The sequence below is a fragment of the Gouania willdenowi genome, chromosome 2 (assembly GCF_900634775.1).
Source record: "Gouania willdenowi chromosome 2, fGouWil2.1, whole genome shotgun sequence".
NCBI classification, from domain to species: Eukaryota; Metazoa; Chordata; class Actinopteri; order Blenniiformes; family Gobiesocidae; genus Gouania; species Gouania willdenowi.
This window is the reverse complement of record NC_041045.1, coordinates 3108748-3133288: the sequence shown is the minus strand read 5'-3', so window position 1 is coordinate 3133288 and position 24541 is coordinate 3108748. Positions and strand designations below refer to the sequence as shown.

At 37.4% G+C, this 24541-nt stretch overlaps 1 protein-coding gene across 8 annotated transcripts in view; it reads left to right on the top strand.

The window, feature by feature from the left end:
• The window catches only part of LOC114478280 (neural cell adhesion molecule 2-like), a 277638-nt gene that overhangs the window by 173630 nt on the left and 79467 nt on the right, over positions 1 to 24541 (top strand). For all 8 annotated transcript variants that reach the window (XM_028471279.1, XM_028471297.1, XM_028471263.1 and 5 more), the window contains exons 2-4: positions 10627 to 10701; positions 18106 to 18312; positions 21838 to 21981. In XM_028471279.1, coding sequence (XP_028327080.1) covers positions 10627 to 10701; positions 18106 to 18312; positions 21838 to 21981 — 426 coding nt within the window. The remainder of the gene's footprint in view (positions 1 to 10626; positions 10702 to 18105; positions 18313 to 21837; positions 21982 to 24541) is intronic.

Genomic DNA, 24541 nt, shown 5'->3' with positions numbered 1-24541 from the left:
TTTTGTATGTCTTGGAGTCCTTTTGTAATTTGGTGTATTTTGTTGATATTTAGTTAGTTTTAGTTGTCATTTTGTGTATTTTTGTTGACATTTGGCTTCTTCCTGTTTTCATTTTGTGTGTTTTTCTTGTCATGTTGTGTGTTTTTGTTGACTATTTGTGTAATGTTCTTGTCATCTTGTCACCCCCAAAATATTGTTAGTTTGTGTGGGTTTTGTAGTCTTTTATTACATTTTGTGCATTGTTGTTTTGTGTATTTTCCTTGTTGTTTGTGTATTTTTATTCATTTTGAATTAAAAGAACAATAGGGAAATACGTCGTGAAACTTTTTGGAGCAGGAAAATCAATAGAGAAGTAATTTGGGATGTAGCAGCATGTTCAGAGGTAAAATAATGTCAGTGCACAGTGAGTTCATTAGCTAAGCTGCATGAGCGATGCTGTGTTGGTTGGCACTGTGAAGCTAACACAAGCTAAATTTTGCTAACACTTCTCATTTCCAACTCCTAAATGCAGTTTCAGTCTTATAATTACTTGGTTGTTGTGTTTTTTTTTATATATCTGTGAGATTTATGAAGCTAATCATGAGGAGATGGGACTCTGCGGTCACAAATGCCAACGTGGCACAGGATGTTCTTAGCAGTTACATCAATGAGATACAGTTTATTTGTTTTAGAAGCAAAATAAGCAGAACAAATGGAGCGTTCAATTACTTTTATCACCATTTCCTGGCTTTATAATCACAAACACTATCTTCAACTATAATTGCTTTACAACCTCGAAACATATATTTGTGTTGGGGTCAAAGGAAAACACAAGAACAGCAAAAAGTACGCACAATTTTCTAAATGATGATATGATTTAGGAATAATCCATATTTCTCGTATTTCATTTATGATGACTCTATTTTCAGGGCCATTGTATGCATGTCCTCAAGAGCAAATCTACAAATGCTAAATTGAACATCATTAAACCGTATAAATGCAATAAAGGGTAGAAAATGCTGTTCTGTCACGCCTCAGGTACTCTCATACAAAGTGCATATTGTTAATTCTTAATAAGGGACTGAAGGTTTCCTTCACTCAAGTGCTTGTATTCTCACACAAGTGTTTAAGTTTCTATTGCAGGAAGCCCAAATGACCATAATAGGATTTCAAGCACCTACTGTTTAAAACGGAGTCTGCTTTTCATTCTTCTTAGCAAAAGATTTCACAGCTGCCTAAAAGAAAACATCTGGGTTTTTGACTGTGGCCGCATGCACGTGTGACTGTGCGTGTTTTCGTGAGTAGAGACTAGAGAGGTTCATCACAGCCACAGCAGCCTGAGGCATAAGAGGCTTAAGGAAAGAGACATAAATCGCCAAGCAGTTGGTGAGCAAAAAAGCAGAGATACGGAGAAGGTGTGCAGGAGCGAGTGGAGATAATGGGGAGCTGTGGGCGACACCTGAGACTGTACACATGGCCTGATACTGTATGTCGCTCCGATTGGATGTGGTTGGCTGAGTAGAGCCTTATGTCTCCTCCTCACTGCAACATGAAAGCAGGCTTCTTATGCAGAGCCATAAGTATATGGGACTGGGGACTGTGGGAATGCAGATTGGCAAACGTGCAGGTATGCAGAGAGAAACTTATCAATAACTTCAGATGAAACCAGCGGCAAAATTGTCAACAAGTAACTTTTGCTGACTATAATAAGCCCATCATCATGTTTTTGGACTCAAGGGGTACCTTTACCAGTTCTATATACGTTTGCAAATAGGCAGAAAATCTCCACAGAAACTAGAGCTTGGGACCTTTCATGGGAATTATTTATTGGATTTATTTATTTTTGGATGATGCTAAAATATAGATTTCCCAACTATATTTAAAGCTGCTTTATTAGATTAAATCCTAGTGTTTTTTTTTTTTTTTTTTTTTTTTTTTAAATGGATGCTAATATTATTATTTTGGTAAGTTATTTAAAATAATTCCCAATTTGAAGTTAATCCAATAACTAATTCCCCTTAAAGTTTTTTTTCCCCCTTAGTTCTCGAGCTCAAGTTCTTGTGGAGACTTTCCACCCCTTTGCATGCCTAGTTATGTATATAACATAAAATGTGTTTATTGTATTACCAACAAACAAAATATGTACATTTATTTTATTTTATTCTGTTTTTTTTTAGGGATTTCATACCTTACAATACAACCCATGAGGAGTGGTCATGTGACTTCATGTGGTTAATTCCAGTGCACTGGCTCCTACGTGATTTCTTTAATTTTCCTCTACTGTATATTAAGGTTTTTGTGGTGCTTTTCGCCACATTTTTAATTTAATTTTATCTATTACTACAACAAACACAAGGGTGCTGTAATGGATTTGTTATTGCGAGCTGTTGTTGTGCATCAGAGCAGCCACAGCTGGCAGTCAGCTGCATAAAGACACGATGGAGATCGTTCTATACAACATGAATAAGTAGAAGAGAGCAGACTTACAGAATAATGACAAAATCATATAGTGTTACCAGACAGCGCTAATGCTTCGTCATGGTGTCACTACAAGTTTCCGAGTTGAGCCAAATGGCTGCGACTTTTTTCCCTTGGCTGCTCTACAAAGACTCTTAAAGAAAATAACCATGCTAAACCTCTAGTATTATATATGATCTTTTGATAGAACGTGCAATAAAAAAAAGATCACTGAATGTTCCCTTTGTGTGACATCAAAGGCTTCTGACTTGGCAACAATGTGCTTTTATTATACTCTTTATGTATTACCTTGAAACTAAATAGGAAGTCTGTATCTTTGTGCCTACTGCCATCCCAGTGTAAATGATTATAATTTACCTGAATAACATGCATGCAAAACCATCCAGTTTTTTCTAATCCTCCATAGTGTGCATATTATGCGCTGTCAAATATGTTTTTAAAACTCAAAAGGAAACGCTGGGAACACATCAGTGCCAGCATCCAGCGGCCCCCCAGGCAGCAGCAGCAGCACAGCCCCCAAAGGGCAAAATAACTCTGAAACATTCAGACTTTCTACTGCACTAGAAGGTCTGGAGGAAAAGTAGGCTGAATCTGAAGTCATGGAGGGCCAACACTTAAAGGCTTTAGAAACAAATTCGTTTCCTCACAGGGTAGGGGATCCCATGTTTTTGCATTCAAGCATAAATACACACACACACACACACAGCTACACGATAATTCTATCCATACTAGGGGTGTGCATTGCCATGTCACAATACAATGTATTTAGATATAGATTTAACATTTAGATATAACATATACCATTTAGATTTAGATTTAAATATTTAGATTTAATGCTTTTTTTAACCTCTATATATGTGGTTAAATGTTGTGTTAAATTTAGGAAAATGTGATAAATATTAGAAAAGTGAGATAAATAATAAAAATGTGTTAGCTACAACTTTTATACTACATTTTTACTCTCGTCACCCCATAGTCAAGCAAGTTTGGTTTTTTTTTTTTGCACTTTCAGATGTGACCAAAACCAGAGATGTAATTTCTAATCTGCACTTTGTTTTTATGTTCACATGCACCTTAACATGTGCTTGTATTGTATTGTATCAAAATGTGTTTTGTGTTTGTGTTTGAAATGTAAAATTTAAAGAAACTAAAGAAAGTATTTCAGCACAGGTTTAGTTAAGCACTGCTCTTCTGTTGTGTTTATGTCCTTTTGGACGTGGCAATATGTTAATAAACATTATTTAATAGCTAATGTTTTATTATGTAAATGCTAATCATCAGAGATAAACCTGAACATCACTATAGGTTATTGACTGTAGTCAAAAACCAAATTCTAAACAAATATTTATATACTGTATATCCATCACAGCACTCATTAATTGAAAACGATGGAAAGTTCCATATTTTCTGGCGGCCATGTTGGATAATGAAGCTGACAGCCACTCCCTAATCATTTTAATATACACCATGATGTTACTTTATTCAAAAACGTAGGTACAAACAAGAAGTTTATAATTGAAATTAACTTAAAAGGCTCATTATGTAGCATATTCAACCTGGAGGTGGCCATTTTGAAATTGGTGTCATAAAACAAAGTTATTTATAAATATATTTTAGATTTATTTGACCCCTAAACAAGCCAAAAAAGCAATAAAATCAATTTTGACAAGAACTTTTAATTTTAGGCATTTTTCTGACATATCGCACCAAACTACAAGGTTCATTTCAGCATTTAGAATAATGACCAATCTAAGTGTTAATACAGGAAAGAACAAAAGGTTTTTGTGATTGTGTTATAAAAATAATATTGTGCCTTTTTCAGTTGTTTATGGTGTATTTGTTGCTTTTTAAGTCATTTTCTGTCATTTTTTTTAGCTATTTTGTGCATTTTTTCTGTGTTTTGTCTATTCTTGGAACCTTTGTTTTGTATTTTAGAGAGTTTATGCTTAAATTGCTTTCCAGTTTGAGATTTTAGCTCTTAGTTGTGTCGACCTCCACAAGTGTGCGTCTAAAGTGCTTTATATTGCACATGCAGCTTCTAAATTGCCTCCCTAAAGTTTACACATAAAGTCATTGAGTTGGGCTGTCTTCGTAATTGAGGTGGAGCTTCTTCTTCTGTTGTTCGACAATGTTTCATTTGGTTTGTTGTCTTCTTTTGCTTGTCTGTAACACTTCTCAAAGGAGCAAATAATTGGAGCCGATAATTGCTGCCAGCCTCATAACATATTGACCCAGACTTTGTAATAAGCCGCTTCAATGTAGCTGAAGACATTGGATGCTTGAACGTTTTTATAATTAGCATGTCTGTTTTTGTCCCCTCCAGGCGAGATGAAGTAAATAAATACTGCTATCACGTGTCATATTTATAAATCAGGTCAGCGTTCCCATTAGGATGTCGAGATGTGATCGCTGTGGGGACTTTAATGTTGTGCGTTTAAGTTTGAAAAGCCAAAGTGAATTCTCTTATTTTCATTGGTTTGTTAAAGGATTCACAGCGATACTCTAAACAGTTCAAAGCTTTGGACAGTTTCCTTTCGTCAGCTGGGCTTTGTGTGTGCTTGTTGCACATGATCAATCACCTGGAGGTTGAACAGACAGTGATCGATTAATAATTGAAAACCATTGAGCACTGATTGGAACCTGGCTTAGGTTTGAAACGGGGTCCGTAGAAGGGCACCAGGTTAAATAGACACGATTATCAGTGTTTGTTCTCATCTGAAAAAAATGTGCGTGTGTGTGTGTTGGTACTGTTGTGTTTTATAAGCCTCATATAATCAATAAATTGAAGATCTTTGCCTGAAAGACCCCTAGGGTTACGTTGGCGCTACAGGGGGTACAAGAGAGAGTAGAAAATTAACAAATAAAGTGTCAGTCTTGGTTCTACCCCAGGTGTAAGATGACTATAAAACTATAGAAATTAGGGATGTAACGATTAATCGTAAGGCAGTTAAAAATCGATTCATAGTTATCACGGTTGATATCGATTTTCTGAAAATTGAATCACAGTACTTTTTTTAACCAGCAGCGCTATCCACAAGTGTAGGCGGCGGGCGGAGTCTGCTAATACTTTCTTTCTGGCCGCCTTCTATTCTTAAATATGTTAATAAATGATTCATTACCCCTTAAGCACCGAAAGAATATCTGTAATATTACTTGAATATCTGTAAAAGTCACGTTTTTCTATTAGCTCTGTCTGCTAGCATAGCTTCTCTTCTTCACTGCAAGATATCTGCATGTCAATCGACCACTGTGTTGTTAAGGCACAAAATACATTTTCAGTTGCACTTTTAAAAGAAAAAGAACTATTATGCAGTTTTGCATTGTTTATTATAGAACCAGAATTTAAATTAATAGGCTTCATTTTTGTTTGTATTATTCCTTTATTTATTTCATTCAAGATTTATTTTTAATTAAATTGCATTGTTTTGAATTGTTTATCAAGGAATTCTTTTGACAATGAAAAATAAAAGGAAAATAATACAGTATTTTCTAGTTTTTTTTCCAAAAAAAAAAATGTGTCTACAGTCCCATTTTGTAAAATAAATCGTGAGAGAATCGTATCGTGAACCCAGTATCGTGAATCGAATCGTATCGGGAGTTGAGTGAATCGTTACATCTCTAATAGAAATATTTTTTTCCAGGAGCCACTAAGACCTAGTTTTCCAACCTTGGGGTCGGGACCTGATGTGGGATTCGCCTGGAGTTTAAATGCCTGAAATTTCTGAAAAATTGAAATTATTCTTCTGATTTTTTTTTTTTTATTAAAACAAAACACGATCTGAAACAAGTGTATTTCTATACGTTCACTTTGTGAAATATAAATCTGGTCAAACTAAAATGCAGTAAAAACATCTGAGCTCAAACGTTTTCAAAATGTAATTAAAAAAAAAAAAAAAAAACTCTATCTTTATATCAAAACAGGGTCAGGTTGGGAACCACTGCACTAAATACTGCATTCTTTCCACTAATTTACAAAATGAGATTCCTTAAAAAGTGTTTTATCACTCATTCATTCCATTATTATGCTCTATAGTTGTTTTTTAAATGGTTTTCTAAGCCAAATGTTGTAGTCGGACAAAGATAAAGGGGGGTACTTGAGCCTAAAAAGCTTGATAAACACTGGTGTAGATAATTTAACTTTAAGTTAACACGTTCAATATGTGTAAGTGTATGCTGATGCATCAGATGCAAAATTGTGTTAAAAAAATCAAACAAGTGTGTTTTTTTTAATTATTTATTTATTTGTTCAGTTTATTTTCGACATGGTTGCATTCACAGTTATGTTTTTCTTTTTTTTTTTTTTTTTGTACATGCCGAAAAAGGAGACGAGAGAAGCATTTTGCTGTTAATGTGTTAGATGTGCCACCTATAGGCAGCTTGGTGTCATGTCAGATGGCGTTTAGTGATAACTGCAGGAAATGGCACTGCAGCACTTTCCTGGGTGGTGGATCATTATTCTCTCACTTATGTCGAGCTTCCCCGAGCTCTCAGCGTCACACAGACGATCATTATTCAGCTTGTGAGCGTGTTTCCTCTGCGTGGCTCGTGGTAGGCTGTGTATTTGGATTTAGATCCTAACTAGCCTCGCTGCACTGCTTCTCTGACAGCCTCATCAAACTTCCTGCTTCAGTCAGCGCTGCGCCGCGACCACTGCTGCGTCAAGTGGCTCCGGCCTAGAATCAGCAGCCAATCAGCACTCGTCACCTTAAACAGCCAGATACACTCGCCCTCTCCCCACTGTGATCCAGGCTCTTTGTGTATGAGCAGGATGTCCTCATCCTACGTAAAGACTTCTACTATTATACTAGAAGAGGTGTAAAGAGTAGGGCTGGGCAATATGGACCAAAACTCAAAATATCTCAATATTTTTTCTCAAAATGGCGATATATGATATAAATCTCAAGTCTGACCAGAAGAATAATTCTGGGTTAAATTTGCTGATTGCAAAACCACACAGGCACATTTATTAAAAAATAAACACATTTTTTTTATCCAGTTAGGGACAACACGTGTGGGTGAGTTCTGTAGTGCAGATGTTTAGGGAAAGGTCTGGGTTAGGACACACTCAAAAATCCATCTAACTGTGCTGGAAAAGCAGCGACTCGTAAAAACAAGTATTTTAATTCATGAAAATGTGTTTATACAAGAAATGGTTAAATATAACAGTGGAAAATACAACACTGCCAATAGAACTAACAACAACCTTGAGGTAGAGACAAAACAAGCTGCAAACTTGTTGCCCAAAAGAGACCTTCCTGAGTGGTGACGTCGTGGATGAAAAGGGAAAAACCTTTCGAACAACTTCAAAAAAAGATGAACCTTTCTTGAACTGGAGGAATGCAAACAACGTCTGACAGGGAACAAGGCCGACACAAACAACGATAGAGAGGAGGAGGAATAAGAATTAAAAAAAAGACAACACTGACTACAGATGAGAATAAATCCTACACAAAAAAAGGACTGTTCAGAACAACCTAAGAATGTTTGACCATAGAGACATGTAAACCCATGTAAATTTTTGATGTACAAAACAGGGGACGGGACCTAGATAAGCAAACTGCTTCTCTCGTCTCCTTTTTCGGCATGTACAAAAAAAAAAAAATGTAAAAAAAAGTGAATAAATAAACAAGCTATAAAAATATACAGTATATCACAGGAATATGGAAAATTTTTAAAGGAGGACACTGTTTGATTGCGCTCTATGAATAATATTAAATACTCGATGATGATGTGACCCCCGCTTAACGCCTAGTGTGAGCCAGAGATAGGCACACGACCCTGAAATAGGACAAAGCCGGTCTGAAAATGGATGGATGTACAGTATATATGGCTATATCTCAATATAGACAATATTGTCTTTAAAACTCGATATATCACTTTAAATCACGATACATTGCCCAGCTCTAGTAAAGACTACTGATATACAGTATACTACACAAGTAGAAGTACTGTTACTTGATTGAAATTGTACTAAAGTACAAGTAATTCATACATAAAATACTCAAGAAAAAGTTAAAAGTAGCTAAATTAAATAGTACTCAAAGTAAAAGTTACTAGTTTCTTTCACCCCTAATGTTTATTTTTGCTAATAAATCTTGCCACGGTTTCCTTGCATACAGTAAACATCTCATGTAAAAACTTAAAAAAGAAGAGAACAGTTTAATTTATCTCCCACAAAGGCATCTATATAAAATAAAAGTCTTTTAAAAAAAAAACTTAGAATTATCTATTTTTAAATTTTTTTATAATTAAATAACAGCAATGAAGTCAATTCAAAATTTAAAAAAATTCTCACGCTCCAAGTATAAATGCATTTTTATTCTATCTTGAATGTTTACAGCCATGTATGTTTTCATTGTATTCATTTATATTTTATTGTTTATCATTTTATTTTTTAATATAAGGTTTTGAAAGGCGCCTGAGAAATGCAATGTTATCATTATTATTATTTATGTAGCACAATCAAAAAACACGCACTTCCCTTTTTTTTTTTTTTTTTTTTTTTTTTTGAGGCATGTGCTGGATCAAAAAGGTCCAAAGATGCTGAGAAAAAAGGTCTGCACAACTGCATGGTTTGCTCCCAATTTCAGTTTTATTTACACCAAATTTGGTGTAAATTAAAACGTAAATTGGGAGCTAACCACGCAGTTGTGCGGACCTTTATTCTTAGCATTATTATTATTTATGAAATCTAAAACTGAGAAAATAACCGGCGTTTAATGCTGTGCATTACGCTTAATCTGATTGGTCGGCTATGATGCGATGCATTTGATTGTTGTCTGATCATTTGATGTTTTTTTTTGTAGTTTCACTATGTGCGTTGATCATTTTACAACAACAAAAATATAAGTATAACATACTTAAGTACAAGTGAAGTTACTGATTTGGAAAATATACTCCAAAAATCCAAGTACCCATAAAAGCAACTCAATTACAGTAACGTGAATACTTGTAATCTGTTACTTTCACCTCTGCCTATAACTGTATTTTACCACGAGCTTAAAAACTTCCCGTTGAGAGCCTTTCTTTGACCTCACTGCAACAATTGCAATAAAACATGGCTCACAAAAGGCTTTTGATTGTAGTTTACTTGTAAGTCTTCTTGTAACTCTTCTTATTGTGCGAGTGAGTGAATGCTTGCCTGCAGCACTCTTTTTCTACCCATTCTTTCCTTTTCCTTTAGTTTAGTGCTGCGTTAACATCATTGGAGGGATGGAAGAAAAAACAAATCTTACACCTCCTTTTTACACGCAGAAAAACACCAGTATTATTGAGCTATTTACTGGTTTCGCTTCCTTTCCGCCTCTCGAAAATCCCATTCAGCCATTGCCAAGAGTGATAACTGCAAATAGCATTCCCTAAGGCTGGAAGTGCCAATGTTATCCCGAGCAGAAGGTTTCAGACCAGCCGCCGTAACGTAAAATTAGGTTATTGTTTCTTTAAAAAGAAACCGTTGCCAGCCCTGTGGGTTCCAAATGGAATATAATAACTGTTATTTTTTTTATTGACAGTAGAGCTCAGACTAGAACAGCTTCACCATTTCATAAAAGCTTCTCTTTTCTTTGTGTAGAGGCTCATGTCAGAGAGGATGAATATGTTTAGTAAAGCTTTCTTTGTGGCAAAAGTACTAATCTTCAGTGCTCAAGTAAAAGTATAGATACTTGAACTAAAAAAAACAACTGGTGAAAGTATTGAAGTTGAAAGTAAAAAGTAAAACAATGTCCCTTCAATAATAAAACAGGGTTTTTAAACCAACAAGTTCCACATCTTTTATTTTTTAAGTATTTGTAGAATACTGGTACATGGAAACAAGATAACTTTACCTTAGAACACATGGAGAATTTAGCACTCATAATAAATACAATTTGGAAATAAAACCTAGACTTTAATATTTTTAAGAACTAGTATAAAACTGGTACATGGCTCCTGTTGGTTTGTCTTTTTACGTCTTTAAAGTAACAAGCTCATTTTTTATTTATTTTTAAATCTAAGGAGGATTAGAAAGTACAGATATTTGTTAATAAAACTAATGAGTAAGAGTAAAAAGTCGCCCAAAAAATAACCCTAACCAAAAAAGTACTTATGTACAGTAACAGAGTATTTGTAAAGCCTTTGCATTGAGTATTTTCTTGTGTAATAACCTTTTTGTTTATTTGTTTTCTGTTCCAGCTGCTCTGCAGATCTCCATATCCTTGAATAAAGTCGAGCTCAGTGTCGGAGAGTCCAAGTTTTTCATCTGCACAGGTACAAACACACACACACACACACACACACTGTTTGACCTTGTGGTGAATGAATTCACAAAGAGAACCCAGCAGCAGAACCACACACTGCAGCGGGGGCGGCCACACACGCCGCCGGGCTGGACACGCCCCCTGCAGGCTGCCTCCTCTCACCTGCCAAACTCCGTTTCAGTCCCAGCCAGAGGGAGAGAAGTCTCACCTGGGGGGCTGTCCATAGTGTGCACCATGGTGTGCTAAATGAGAGTGTATTAAATTACACATAAATAGCGTCATCATTTCAATGCTTGATGCTAACATGTGGGCAACAAGCATTATTTTTTCCTTCCTGTAGTATTATTAGTAACAAGGCTAGAGCAGTGGGATGCACGGTGAGACCCTGGAAGAGTTAGGGTTAGGGTTCCTACTTTTTAGCATTGAGTCGGGAGGAACGTGTTTAAACTCTTTGATCGTACATTTCCTCATCAACAACAAGAGGTTGTGTTATCAGAAAAATCACTTGATAATTTGCATTTCCTGGAGAAAACACAAGAGAGGAAGCAGGTGGGACGTGTAGGAAAGGAAAGCTTCACAGAATCAGCTTTTGTTTTGAAGGGGCCATGTGCAACCTTTATAAAATCAGCTGCCTGTGTGATCAACTTTTATTCTGAAAGGACATAATACTTCAGAGTTGGTATAACCCCTTCGAGTAGGGCTGGGCAATATATTGAGATTCAAGATATATCAAGGTGGAGGGTTGCCGGTTCAAGCCTCACCTGGGCCATCACTGTGGGATGTTGAGCAAGTCCCTTAACCCCGAACTGCTCCCCAGGCGCCGCAAAAATGGCTGCCCACTGCTCCTCAGGGATGGGTTAAATGCAGAGGACAAATTCCATTAATGTACAAACATTACATGGCCAATTAAAGGCGAAAGCCCCGATTTAATTAATTAATTAATTAAATTAATTAATTATATTTGCAATACTGTATATATACTGTAGGAGTTGCTGATTTCACTATTTCCCAGAACAGCATGAAAAGCACAGTTAGATGGATTTCTGAGTGCGTCCTAACCCTTCCCTTAAACAAGCCACACTACAGAACTCACTCACACGTGCTGTCCCTCAGAGGAGAAAAAAGACTAAAGTGGCGTATATTGATCAGCTGTTTGTTAATAAATGTGTCCGTGTGGCATGTTACATCTGACAATTTCACCCAGAATACTTTTTCTGGTCTGACTTTATTTGAATTAAAAATGAATGAAATGTATGTTGTATATTTCCATTACGACTTTTGGTTCATATCACGCACCCCTACCTTGGAGTCAGTATAATCCTCAGTACGCCCCTCAGAATCAGTATGATGACACTGTTCCAGTAGATTTGAAAGGGTAAATCAATCAATAAATAACTGTTAAACTTATGAAAACACCAGAAAAGAGCAGGAGTGTCCTTCTTTATGCTGGTGAGACGAGTCAGTGGAACAAAATCCCTTTTATAATAATCAAAAGTTAAAGGTTTGACAAAACCAATGACCACAGCGTAAAGGAGAAAATGTGTTCACATAAGGTTTAAATGAACCTATAGAACATTGTCACTGGTATTTCTCACCAGGCTTGGTTTGTCTTTGTCGTTTCTCAGTTGTCTGACGCTGTTGTTGCTTTGACTCCCAAATCAAACTCTCTCCCCTGGTAAATCCTGGTCCTGCAGACTTTATGTCACTGAACTATTGTCAGTCAAAGCTGACAATGACTCGGATAAAGCGAACACCCATTTTTTCATCATTAAACCCAGAAGATTAAACTTTTGTGTGATGTGATAACGCAGTTGTCGTAGCCTAGAGAAGCCACACTGCGCTCAAGCCTTTTTAATAAAGTAGAATTAGAAAATAAAATAAAGAACACATCCATGTTCTTTGAAGCATTTACCTTTATCTTACAGGAAATGAATGAAAATAAAATTTCCATGACAACTGGTAAATGTCCTTTTTCTGACATTTCCAAGAACAAATGATCTGCCTTGTGATGTATTTTTCACCTTTTTATCCGTGAAATTCAGCTGAATTTCTACTTTAATGCATCTGCTAAGTGCTAGAAAAGTTATAATTGGCCTTGAATGGTGTTTGAATGTTCTTGTCTCCCATGTTATTTGTGGCTGTTTTTGCATGTTCTCTTTGTGTAAAGCACTTTGTGGTTTTACCAGTGAAATGCGCTCTATAAATAAAGATTACTTACTTACTGAATGTTCCAGGTATTCAACAGTTCTGTCCTTTCAAACAGAGATGTACAATCTGTTCACAGCTGTATGCTTTTTGGTAAAGACCACTGCGACTAGTCTACAGAGGGGAGCTTCTCTATAGAGATGTTTCTCATTGGACGTTTCAATTGAGCTGCTGCTATTGTGGGAATCAGTGTTGCAGTGCAGAGCGTATAGGAGGTCAGGAGGCGATAAGGAACACAGTGATCCACAGGAAGAAGAAAAGAGGGAAGAGAAGGCCGTCTGGTGGCTTTTTCTGCTGAATGAAAACATACACGAGGGTCCTCGATCACAGCTTGTTGTTGTACCTCCTGTTTTATTTTGATGATAGTTTTGGTAAAGGTCCGCCCACCTCTAATAATAATAATAATAAAAGCTCTTCATATAACTTTACTACTAGTTTTATACATAAAGCCTGTCATTACGCCGTCATTATTATGACGTGACACCTTTCGTTAGCACGAATAAAGTGTCATGAAGGCTGTCATTAAGTGTCGTTTGTTATCCTAACCCAGTGGGTGGGCAACTTTTATCACAGCGGGGGCACAAAAATGTGTTTGTTTGATTGGAGGGTCACATGATCAACATTCGTGTCAGCATTTAGAATAAGGAGTGATCTGAGCATTAATACAGGAAAGAACAAAGAGTTTTTATCCTCAATTTGTGTGTTTTTTCATTCTGTGTATGTTTGTTGTGTTGCTCGTTGTGAGGCATTTTGTGCATTTCTGTAGTCCTGTAAAATGTTTTTTTGAGTCATATCGTGTATTAGTGCTGTCATTTTGCGTTTTTTTGGAGTAATTTTTGCCTATTTCTGTTGTTGTTTTGCTTGTTGTTTTGCACTGTGGGTTTGCAGTCATTGTTTGTGTTTTTCTTGCCTTTTGGTGTACTTTAGTTGTCAATTTCTGTAATTTTGTCTATTTTTCTGAGTCATTTTGTGTGTTTCTGTTGTTGTTTTATTCATTATTGTTGTAGTTTTGTGTGTTTTTTTTCTCTTGTATTTTAATGCATTTTCGTGCAATGTTGTAATTCTTTGTGTTTTTTTAATGTGTTTTTGCTCTTGTTTTGTGTATTTTTCTGTCATTTTATGCATTTACTTTTGGGGCCACATAACAATAGACCGAGGGCTTAATATTGCCCCTGGGCCGCCAGTTGCCTGTCTGCCCTGACCCCTAACCCCACTAGATCCCTCTACCTAACCCCAAGAATACCAACATTGCACCAAAAGTGTCATAATTTAATGAATGACACCTAATGACATCATTTGGAGACTCCAGTAAAGTTGATTGACATGTTTTTGGACATTTAGATTAATTAGTGCATTTACCCCATGCTGAATAGCATTTATGGCTGGTGGAGATCTTGGTCTGACTCTGGGATTTAAACCAACAACCCTCAGATCACAAGCCTGTATCTCTTACATTTCAGTAACATGTCCTCATCAGTCCTTTTTCCTTTCATTAGAATAAAATACTTCTACAATGACAAAAATATAAATATGAAAGCACTTTCTTGTTTTCCACTTATATATTCAGTATTTATTACAATCTAATGTCGGGGAATAAAACAGCATGTGGAAAACATCAAATCTAAGCCACAACAGCCATTAATGGAATTATGTTTCCTTTCAAACTTTGGGATGTAGTTTTGATTGTTTACACTCACCAGGACGTCAAAGTCAAAAAAAAAAGTTCTCAAGCCTGAGCGAGCTTTGAAAACTAGCTCCAGGTCATGAAAGTTGTTTTTCCATCAGTTCTCAATCTAACGCTGACTGCAGCACTCAGACGTGTGGGAAACAATGGAAATGGCTCGCCTCTCATGTGAAATGAGCTCATGGTTGCTGCGCGACAAATGAGGAGGCTGGTAAACTGTTGTTCAGGTGTGTGTGTGTTTAACTCCCCATGTGACTGAGGTGGCAGTAAGCCAGAGTCACAAAGGCAGTCAATGAGCTCTCACAGCGATGGTCTTTTCTATGATTCCTTTGCATTGTGTCAAAGCTGGAGCCGTAACGCACAATTACATTTAGACCGTGGCCAAACATCACAGCGTTGGTTGGGCTAATGTTGACAACCAGGGACGTGTTGAGTGAATACTCTTCATTGTACGAGCTTCACTTCCCTCTGATCGTTGAAGAGGGGTTACACATCCTAGCAATCCCACCCTAAAGTATAGGCTGTTCTTTTTGATTCCAGCGCATGCTGAGAAAATGCCAAATTGAAGTTATGCGCTGTCAGCAGATCATCATTCAGGCCTCATGCCTTAAAATTAATCACCCTCTTTTTCTGGATGTCAGTCATTATGGTGATAGCTTTGTTTTTTAACCAAATATCTGTAATATTGCTGGATTATTTGTACATTGTGAGACCCGATGGAGAGACACAGGCCTCCCACACACTCCTGTCTGCACAAATCATCTGTGAAGTAACTGTGTTTAACTTCCTGTTAAATAGAAGCAGGCGATAATCCACACAAACAGGTACACAGAGGTGTCTGTAGCCATGCTAACTGCGTATCTGTTCCCAGCCAGCAGAGAGGAGGAGAACCATCACTCGCACTATAAGATAGATGATTGTTCGCCGTGAGAGTAATGAACAGCAGAGACGCACGTCAAAGAATGTGACTGTAATGGTTGTTGGAGGGCGTAGCACCCTGTGCTAATAGCGCTTAGCTAGAAATTTTAGGCAATGTAGGAGGTAGTGAGAGGAATTGTATATTAAAAGGAATGAACATGCATTTCAGTGTTAGCATTGACTGCACATTTTGATTTAGCTTTGGTCATTGGCTGACTTTGAAATGTCGAAGTCTGACATTAAAATGAGTATGTAGTGCGTTCACATTAGATAGTATTAAAAGAAATACCTGGATATATACTATAGCGGGACAATTTTTAAGTATGCATGTTGAGCACGCTACGCTAGTCATACTCAACCACCCCATGATGCATTGAGAGCGGAATGTAAAATGGTCCTGGAACCAGCTTCAAGCTAAAAATCAAACAAAACCGTCTCCTTTTGTCTTGAATTAGTTTTTTAACGCTCTTGTGTTGAAGTAAAACAGAAGTTTTGTCAGGAGCATAATCTCCAAAAATCTCCAAAATGTCGGCATGAAATGTGTTTTTTCTACTTGGTCACTTTCTCGCTTAAAATGTTTCCAGAATTTTCAAAGGTGGCAAATCGACGGAGAAATTTAGCCTCAGTGGGAACGGTCACCATACTAATCATACTAATCGTATATAATACAGTGTATACTCATTGAGATTATAGTGTATAGTATGGTGTGTGCTATTTGAAACACAGCCAATGTCTTTTGACTAAAGTGCAACTGAGTTTAAATCAAATTTTTGTCATAAAGACTGTCGGTTATAGTTTATATATTTTGCTATGTGTCCATTTACATGTATTTTTAAGAATAATCATAATAATAACCATCTTATTGTCAATTTTTTGTCAACAAACTCACACTAATGCATTTCTCTCATACAGTGACTAAAAAATTCAAATAGTCACCATTCAAGTGTTGCATTGGTCTCTGCTTATCATGTTTGTGTGTTTACACTGTAGAGATAATCTGCATACATTTGAGTGGAATTCACAGCCGACATATGTCTCGTTCCTTCTCAGCTATGTAAATCCAAGATTACAACATAAGCATGTGAACGCGTTTGTTCCCTCGACTTACATCCTCAGCTCAGCCGACAAAACACAAGCGTCAGGAATGGAAAAATCAGGCATTCAGGTTCGTTTAAGAACGGAAAGACAGATATCCAATCCAATCATCTGTGCCTGCTTATCCCACTTAGGGGAGCACGGCGCGTATTAAAGCTGGCTCGGGGCATGAAGAAGAATACATCACATGAAAGGTGAAACTGTTTAATAAAAGTGCACCTGCCTCTTATTTAAAATCACTTTAAATATAGTCATAAGTTGGGAAAAAAAACCAGTCAAATGCATGTTTTTAAAGCTGTTTTTTATTAGGTAAAAACATTGTGTAGGCGTCATAGATCAGTTAATCAAAGGTCATTTACTCCAATCGTAAAACTAAACATCCGCCATTGATTTGCCACAACTTTCAGTCAATGAAAACACAACAAATGCATGAGGAAGTCAGTTTTTGTGGACAAACACAAGAAATCACGTTTAGAATAAAATATAAACACTTCTCTGCATCCGTCTACTCTACTTCCCACAATGCAATGCGCAAAGCTTTACCGAAAATGTCGATAAGGTGGTGTTTACGGTGGAGACCAACTCCAACTTTCGAGTGGTAACTTCAACCTGTTTCCTGTTTTTCTTTTTGGAGTAAACGATGTTTGATTCATTGATCTATGAATCCTACACTAGAGATTCAAAGCTCACTGTTCAGTTGGAACTTGGTGTTCATTATTAGTCTGTGTGGTTCCTCCTGTTGGCTCCCACTGGTGCTTCTTCTTTTATCTGACAGATAGGACTTCAGGCTGCTTAACATGGCAGTAGAGATCTACCAAAAAAAAAAAAAAAAAAAGATTTACTCAGTAGTTGTCTGTAGAGCTGTGCGTACAGCACAAATATCCCGAAATGGAAGGACAAAACCAATTGTTCTCAACAAATCTGTTTTTTTGTCAAAATAGGCCTTTAAATATGCGAATTAATATAACACAATTCTTTAAAGCAGACATGGGCAACTGGCGGCCCGAGGGCCACATGTGGTCCTCAGTCTGATTTTTTTTTTTTTTTGCAGTAAATCCCCAAAAATTGAGTATGAAACATGACACAAAATAACTCCCAAAACACACAAAGTACACAAACAGTTCCAAAAATACACAAAATGACTCATAAAACTTAAAATGACGACAAAGATGAACACAGCAATCACGCAAAAGAAACAAAATGACCACAAAACAACAACAACATTACAGAATAGCTCCTAAAACACAAACTGTTAACAAATTACACAAAATGACAGAAAAAAATACACCAAATCACAACAAGAACGCACAAAATGACCCTTTTTCCCCTGTTAATGCTGTGATTGGTCATTATTCTAAATGCTGACATGAATGATGATCATGTGGCCCTCGGATCAGATATAACCACAGTTTTGTGGCCTCCGCTGTAATAGTTGCCCATCCCTGCTTTGTCCGAATAGAAACAAATGATCCTGAGTGTCATTGAACATCTGTATGTTTTTCCTCTGTCCAGCTATTGGCGAGCCTGTAAGGCTGGAGTGGTACAATCCACAGGGCGAGCTTATCATGCCCTCCAAACGGATGTCGCTCCACACAGAAACATCCCGGTCCAGGCTCATCATCTACAACGCCATCGTACAGGACGCCGGCATCTACCGCTGTGAGGCCGCCGACGCCAGCGGGCACACCGTGGAGGCCTCAGTCGTGCTGGAAATATACCGTAAGACTGCAATACAGACACATTAAACTTTTTATTCTACAAACAAACATAAATGTTGGATTCAAAACTCGCCCCCCGATGCTTTCCACAGCTTTTTCTTGTCACAAAAACTGTCAATTCAACTTATCACTCAACAAATATTAATTAAACAGCAGTTAATGTTGTTTGAAACATTTGTTCGAATGAATTAAAAGGCTTATGTGAGGATTTGATTTATGTGGTAAATATTCTGATCACACAGCAGTGATTAAAACAGCTCAGCACTGTTTATCAGAGGTCTGCCAATCAAAGAGAGACAAAAACTAAATAGTAGTAAATTTTTTTTTTTTTAGCAAAATATGGACGATTGTTTCAAAAGTTTTTTCGTGATGTCCAAACATATTGGCCACATTTACATGGGCGTTTTTTAGAATAGAAGTGAATTCCTCTTTAAACTGATTTTCCGAATGCAAATGTTATTCTGAATTAAGTTTAAGTCCGTTGTAATGCAAAAAATGATTTCAAGAAATTCACTTAATTACAGCTCATGACCCTAGACAACAAAAATACACTTTACAATACTTCAAAAGCACACAAATGAATCAGAATCATTTTTATTGCCAAACAGTTATTAGACAATACAAGTGATTTTACTTGGTGGATGCTGCAAAAGAAAAATAACAAACAAACCAGAAACAGTATAATTATTATAATAATAATAATAATATATGTGACAGATGACTATAAATATGGACATATATACAAGTAGTGCAGGTGGTTGACACAGGATTGACACAAAATGAGGGAAAAATATACAAAATGACCACAAAAACACACAGATCCTTAGTTCTTTCCTGTGTTAATGCTCAGATCGGTCATTATTCTAAGTGCTGACATGAATGTTAGACTCACATGATAGAGGTTTGGGCAAGTTTTTGGTATCGAATAGCTATTTTTAATGTTTCCTTTTAAATCTTGCATGTTGTCATCATTTGTAATGCAGTAAATTTGGCTGCTAAAAAAAAAAAAAGCTCTGCTAACGCCTGATTAAAGCAAAAAAATAAAAGATAAAAGCTCCTGTTTACATGCAACACAATCACAGAAGAACCAACTCAATAACACACTCTGCTGTGATTCATAATGTGCTCCCAGTTATATTGGAAAAAATCCCTGCCCAGGTTTTTAATACCAGCACAAAGACTGTTATATATCACAGAGACATCACAGCCTCATTCACTCCTGCCACTACTCAGCCCTCAGTTCATTCACTCCATAACCAGCTCTCTCATACCCTTGTTGCCATGACGACCGGGCGTCGCTCACTGGGGCTCGCAGCGTAGATGCATGAGCGGCATGAGGATGAAAAACCTGCCCAAAGCCTCAGCCCGCCGCTCTGCCGGGACTCCTCGGACAGCCTGGTGCACTGCAGCGTGTTGGACATGTGATTTATGAGCGTCTGCAACGCTCCGATATGATCACGCTGCATGGAGAGGCTGCAGAAGCTCAAAATCCCACACGCTGTTACACTTTGAACATAGACAAAACATGCCTCAAATATAGCGTGCGGCTAAGTTTGCGAGCTAATGAACACACGGTGGATCAAGGCTTTAGAAAATTGGCTGAGATAAAAGATTGATCTTTACAGTGATGTATTAACGAGCCACAGAAGAGAAGCTCAGGAGCACCGAGTGTTCTTGGCATTCGTGAGTGTCAAGTGTGCAGCAGTGTTACTCTGGAGAGGCTGCTTCCCTCACTGATGCTCTTGTAGAGTCGTACGACTACAAAGGAGACAGGAAATGGATACAAACAGCAAGTGACACCAACAGTCTTCAAACCTGAGGGAGAAAGGAGGACGTGAGGGTCGTTTTGGGAAATAAAAGGAGCACAAACGAAGGGAGATGATGTGAAACCAACAGAGTGAATGACAGGAAACATGAAAAGGTGTCCTTGTAGTTAATGGAGACACTGAGATGCCCGACACGTTCTCGGGCAGAGGAGGCAGCCAGCGAGCGAGAGCTCATTTTAAGGAGCAGCCTGGCATAAATCATACAGCAAAATGCTAATGCCTCGCTAACAAAAGAGACTGATATTGGAGCTGCCGCTGATTTATTCACGCCGCACGCAGGTTTTCACAGGTGGTTGTGGGGGCACTGTCTCAACACGCGCCAAAAGATGGCTTTCAAAACAAGGCTGCGAGTTAAAGAAGATTACACATCAGTTGTTGAGAGGCGGCGGTCCAAAAATTGTGTCCTCATTAGAAGATTGTTGAATCAACCAACAGTCCTTTGAGAGGGAGGGGGGAGTGACTGGAAGCTGTTTAAGTGTTTTTCAAAAATCAAGGGTAAATCAAAGTGTGCACGTGGTTCTAATTCTGCTGCACACTCACTCCACTCATTGATTTATTTGCTAATGGTTATGACTGGCAACGTGTAAATCATCCACTTTACTGATGCTTTTTCTTTCATTTTAATCAAAGGAGGTTTCCGATACCCACACTTGTGTAAAGAGTTCTTGGTTACCCACTAATGAGGCTACCGCTAATCGTGGCAAGACTGGACTTTAATAAAGTGGTTGGACTGAGGGTTTACAAAGGTTTCATCAAGTGTTTCATATACGTCACATATATTTAGCTCTGGATTGAGCTTTTTATGAACTTGTTCTACAACGTTTCCTTGTGTTATTCCAGTTATCCTCAGGGTCAAGTTGGAGTTTAGCTTCTTTTTTTTTTTTTTTTTAAAGATTAACTAATCCCCTTCATGTCCATTTTTAATCAAAGAATTTTAATTTGGTGTATTTTCTTGTAAATATGTGAAATCTGGCTATTACATCCAAATTTTGCTATTGGCTGAAAATGGTGCTTTTGTGACATTTTGGTGACTTCTTACGTCATGTACCACCGCTGTTGGCCCCGCCCCTCAGACAGTCGACAGGTTGGATTGAGAGAATAGTGAGTATTGAGTAGGTAGTAGTTAGCGTCGCGTAGATTGTTCTTTGGAGATTTTATAGTATTTTGTAAGACCCAGTAAGAAAACTACAATCCATGGACTTTATTGGCTGCAAAACATTAATCTTGGCACATGCACTCATATGGTTTTTTTTTTTTTTTTTACTGTACTGTGTGTATTGTGTTTACTACAGACACGGACTGACAGCTCTCCTACAGACACACATTGTTCATTTTAAACACAATACATCCAAAAATAACCCGGAAATACTAATTTTTTTGGTCATTTTTCAGGTTAAACCACCTTTCACTCATTTCAAAATAAAGATTAATGTGTTCAATGATTTATTGTGTGCTTATATTAATTTATTAAGATACATTAGTCCTGTATCTTATTCACCCAACCCACATACTTTGTATGAATAACCATAAAAACTACTACATTTTCTATAAACCAGCTAACCCTTAGGTTTTAGAATGCAGCAGTTTTTTCTTCTCCATCATCTGGGGCTGAGATTCAACAAGTCAACTTGTGCTCTAAACATATACTCAGCGGGGGATGAAAAAAAGCCTCTCACTCTCCATCTGTTTTGGTCTCGCAGAGCGCCTGACATTTCGAGATGTTCAGTCACCGCAGGAGTTTCGCCACGGGGAGATGGCGGAGGTGGTGTGTGATGTCATCAGCTCTCCTGTACCCACCGTGGTGTGGTACTACCAAGACAGGGAGATCACCGAGGAGCACCACAGTAAGTATCTGACTTTATTTACATGCTATTATCTATTTTGACAATAATCCAGAACCAATGAAGAGCTTAATTAAACTGGTTACTCGTTAATGGTTGCTTTTGTTGTTGTTTTTTATTCTGATTTGATACATTGATCTTGAGCTTAAAGGGGACATATCATGCTAAATCCACCTTTTTAGCCCTTAAATGCATTTTGTTGTATATTTAGAGTGTTTAGAAGTACAGAAAAGTTCAAATTAGTCTCTTCAGGTGCTCCGTTGATATCTTTATATTCTGTTTTGCTCATATTTTTCAATCTGTTTCAATTTTTCTATTCTCTATTACGTTTTTTGAACAATAACGTCACAGTATTTGCAGCTGAACTGCTAAATTAAGACATCAACTCCAGGCCCAACACTTCGAGCAATCCGTCATTTTTATTTCTCGCTTTTATTTTGTAGTCCAAGCTCAAGGATGCCGAAGTTACGAGAGGAGAAATCAAAATGTTCAGTTGTTGGATGTAGTAACCCACACGCTTCATTACAACGTCTCCCAGCATCAGAACCTTTTCAAAGTGCCTGGTTGAGTTTTATTTTTTATAGAAATGTACCACATATGTGGGTAAGGTCATTTTTGTGTGCGTGAAGCACTTCAATGATGACTGCTTCATCAACCTCCACCAGTATAAAGAAGGATTTACAGAAAGACTTTGTCTGATTGAGGGTTCAATTCCTTCTATCTTTGGAGACGATGAACAGAGCACTTCGGTAAACTGTAAATAACGCTAAAAAGTGTGATGATAAGACGTCCCTGTCATTGTTTTGTTAGCATTAGCAGTTGGACCGTCTTCATATGTTAGCGCTGTGTGCTCGTTTTAGATCCTTGATGATATCGTGATTTAATTTAAGTCTAAAGTTTTCATTAGTCATTTCATTTTGACGTTTTTGTCTTTGAAAAGACTGTATTAAAATGCATTTCGTGACGTTAGCTTGGCACTAGCGCTAGCTCGGTGCTTGTGTTAGCTCACTTGTTAGGGTTCTGCAGGTTCATCATCTTCATTTTCATCTCGCTCCGCCGGGTCAGACTCTGGCTGGAACATGTAAAGCTGGATGGACAAGTCTTCTGTTGAAAAGGGGTAGAAAAGGGGTGGAGCTATAATAATGAGGAGCATTGCAGTTCCGTTTTATATAGACCACAACTGTATGATTTATATGTAAAAAAGAAGGATTTAAAAGCATGATATGTCTCCTTTAATGTAAGTCAGTAGCTCAACATAAAAAAAAAAAACTTCTGAATGCTTTGGCGATAATTTATCTTTGGTACTTTTGCAACATGTGTTTATTCTGTTTTTACCTTTCTAAAACATAAGCAGAAAACATTTTATCATGTTCACTAACACTTTGTTTCATTGCCTTAAAAGGATTTAAACAAAGAAAACAAAAGTGGAGAGGTGGCATCAGGCTCTTTAGGATTTCATTATTAATGCAAACACCCCAGACACTCGTCATTATTGAACAAACATATCCCAGCGAGTCTTCATGGCCTCTCCTGTCACTATAAAATCCTGTCAATGAGCCAAAAAAAAAACTAATCCAAGGGAAAAGCTGTTTCCTTCCTTTGTGTGGGCACATTCTATGAATGGAAAGCACATCAAGCCTGGAGATGATGGTGTTTAAAAAAACAACAACAAAAAAAACCAGCCACTGGGTGCATGGAGAAGGTAGCGTTTGGATGATGACGATGGCTCAAATAGACTGCAAACAGCATCCATTGTCTTTAGAAAAACAGCTGTGCTGCTGATAATTCACCATGCACATTTTAAAACAAATGCGTAGCTGCTTTAAAGCTTGTGTCCATCAGATGCTTCGGTGTTAAAATGTGTTCTTCGAGGTGTGAGCGAGACTAATGTCACCCTCCCAAACTCACTTCCATTCCCATGATTTCCTCACTGAATTACAGCTCTGTACAGTGATTATTGAAGAGGATGAAGCACAAATCTTTAGCCACACAATGATGATGAAGCATTGAGAGGAAGGCTTTCAAGCCTTCTACTCTAATTACCATGAATGGTTGTAAATATATGGGATTAAGAAAGCAAATCAAGAGGTCGCCAAGGTCTCGGCCCAGTCATTAAGAGACCACAATTTAGTAGTAGCTCTAACTGTAATTGCACAAAAATAAATGTATGTGATTCTTATCAAGTTGCTGCACTAAATTGAAGAGTGACAGCTTCACTTCTAAAGGGAGGGGATGGTAATGACCTCCTGTTGTTTCCTTAACTTGTTTCACTGTTTATCATTTGTCTCTCTGTCAAACTCATTTTAGTTCAGGGGTCAAATACGGACCTGTTTGATCTCAAGTGGGCCGCAGATTATAGGTGGGGGGAGAAAATTAACAATTTTAACATCATTGTGCCCTTGTTTTCAATAACAGTTCAATTCACTTAAAAAAAAATTTGAAAATTGCCAAATTTGTGGAAGAATTGACACTTCTTTCCACAATTTGAAATAAAAAATGACTGCATTCATGTGATATAAAAACCAAGGAAAATTGCAAGCCCCTAAAAATATTGTGGAGTTTC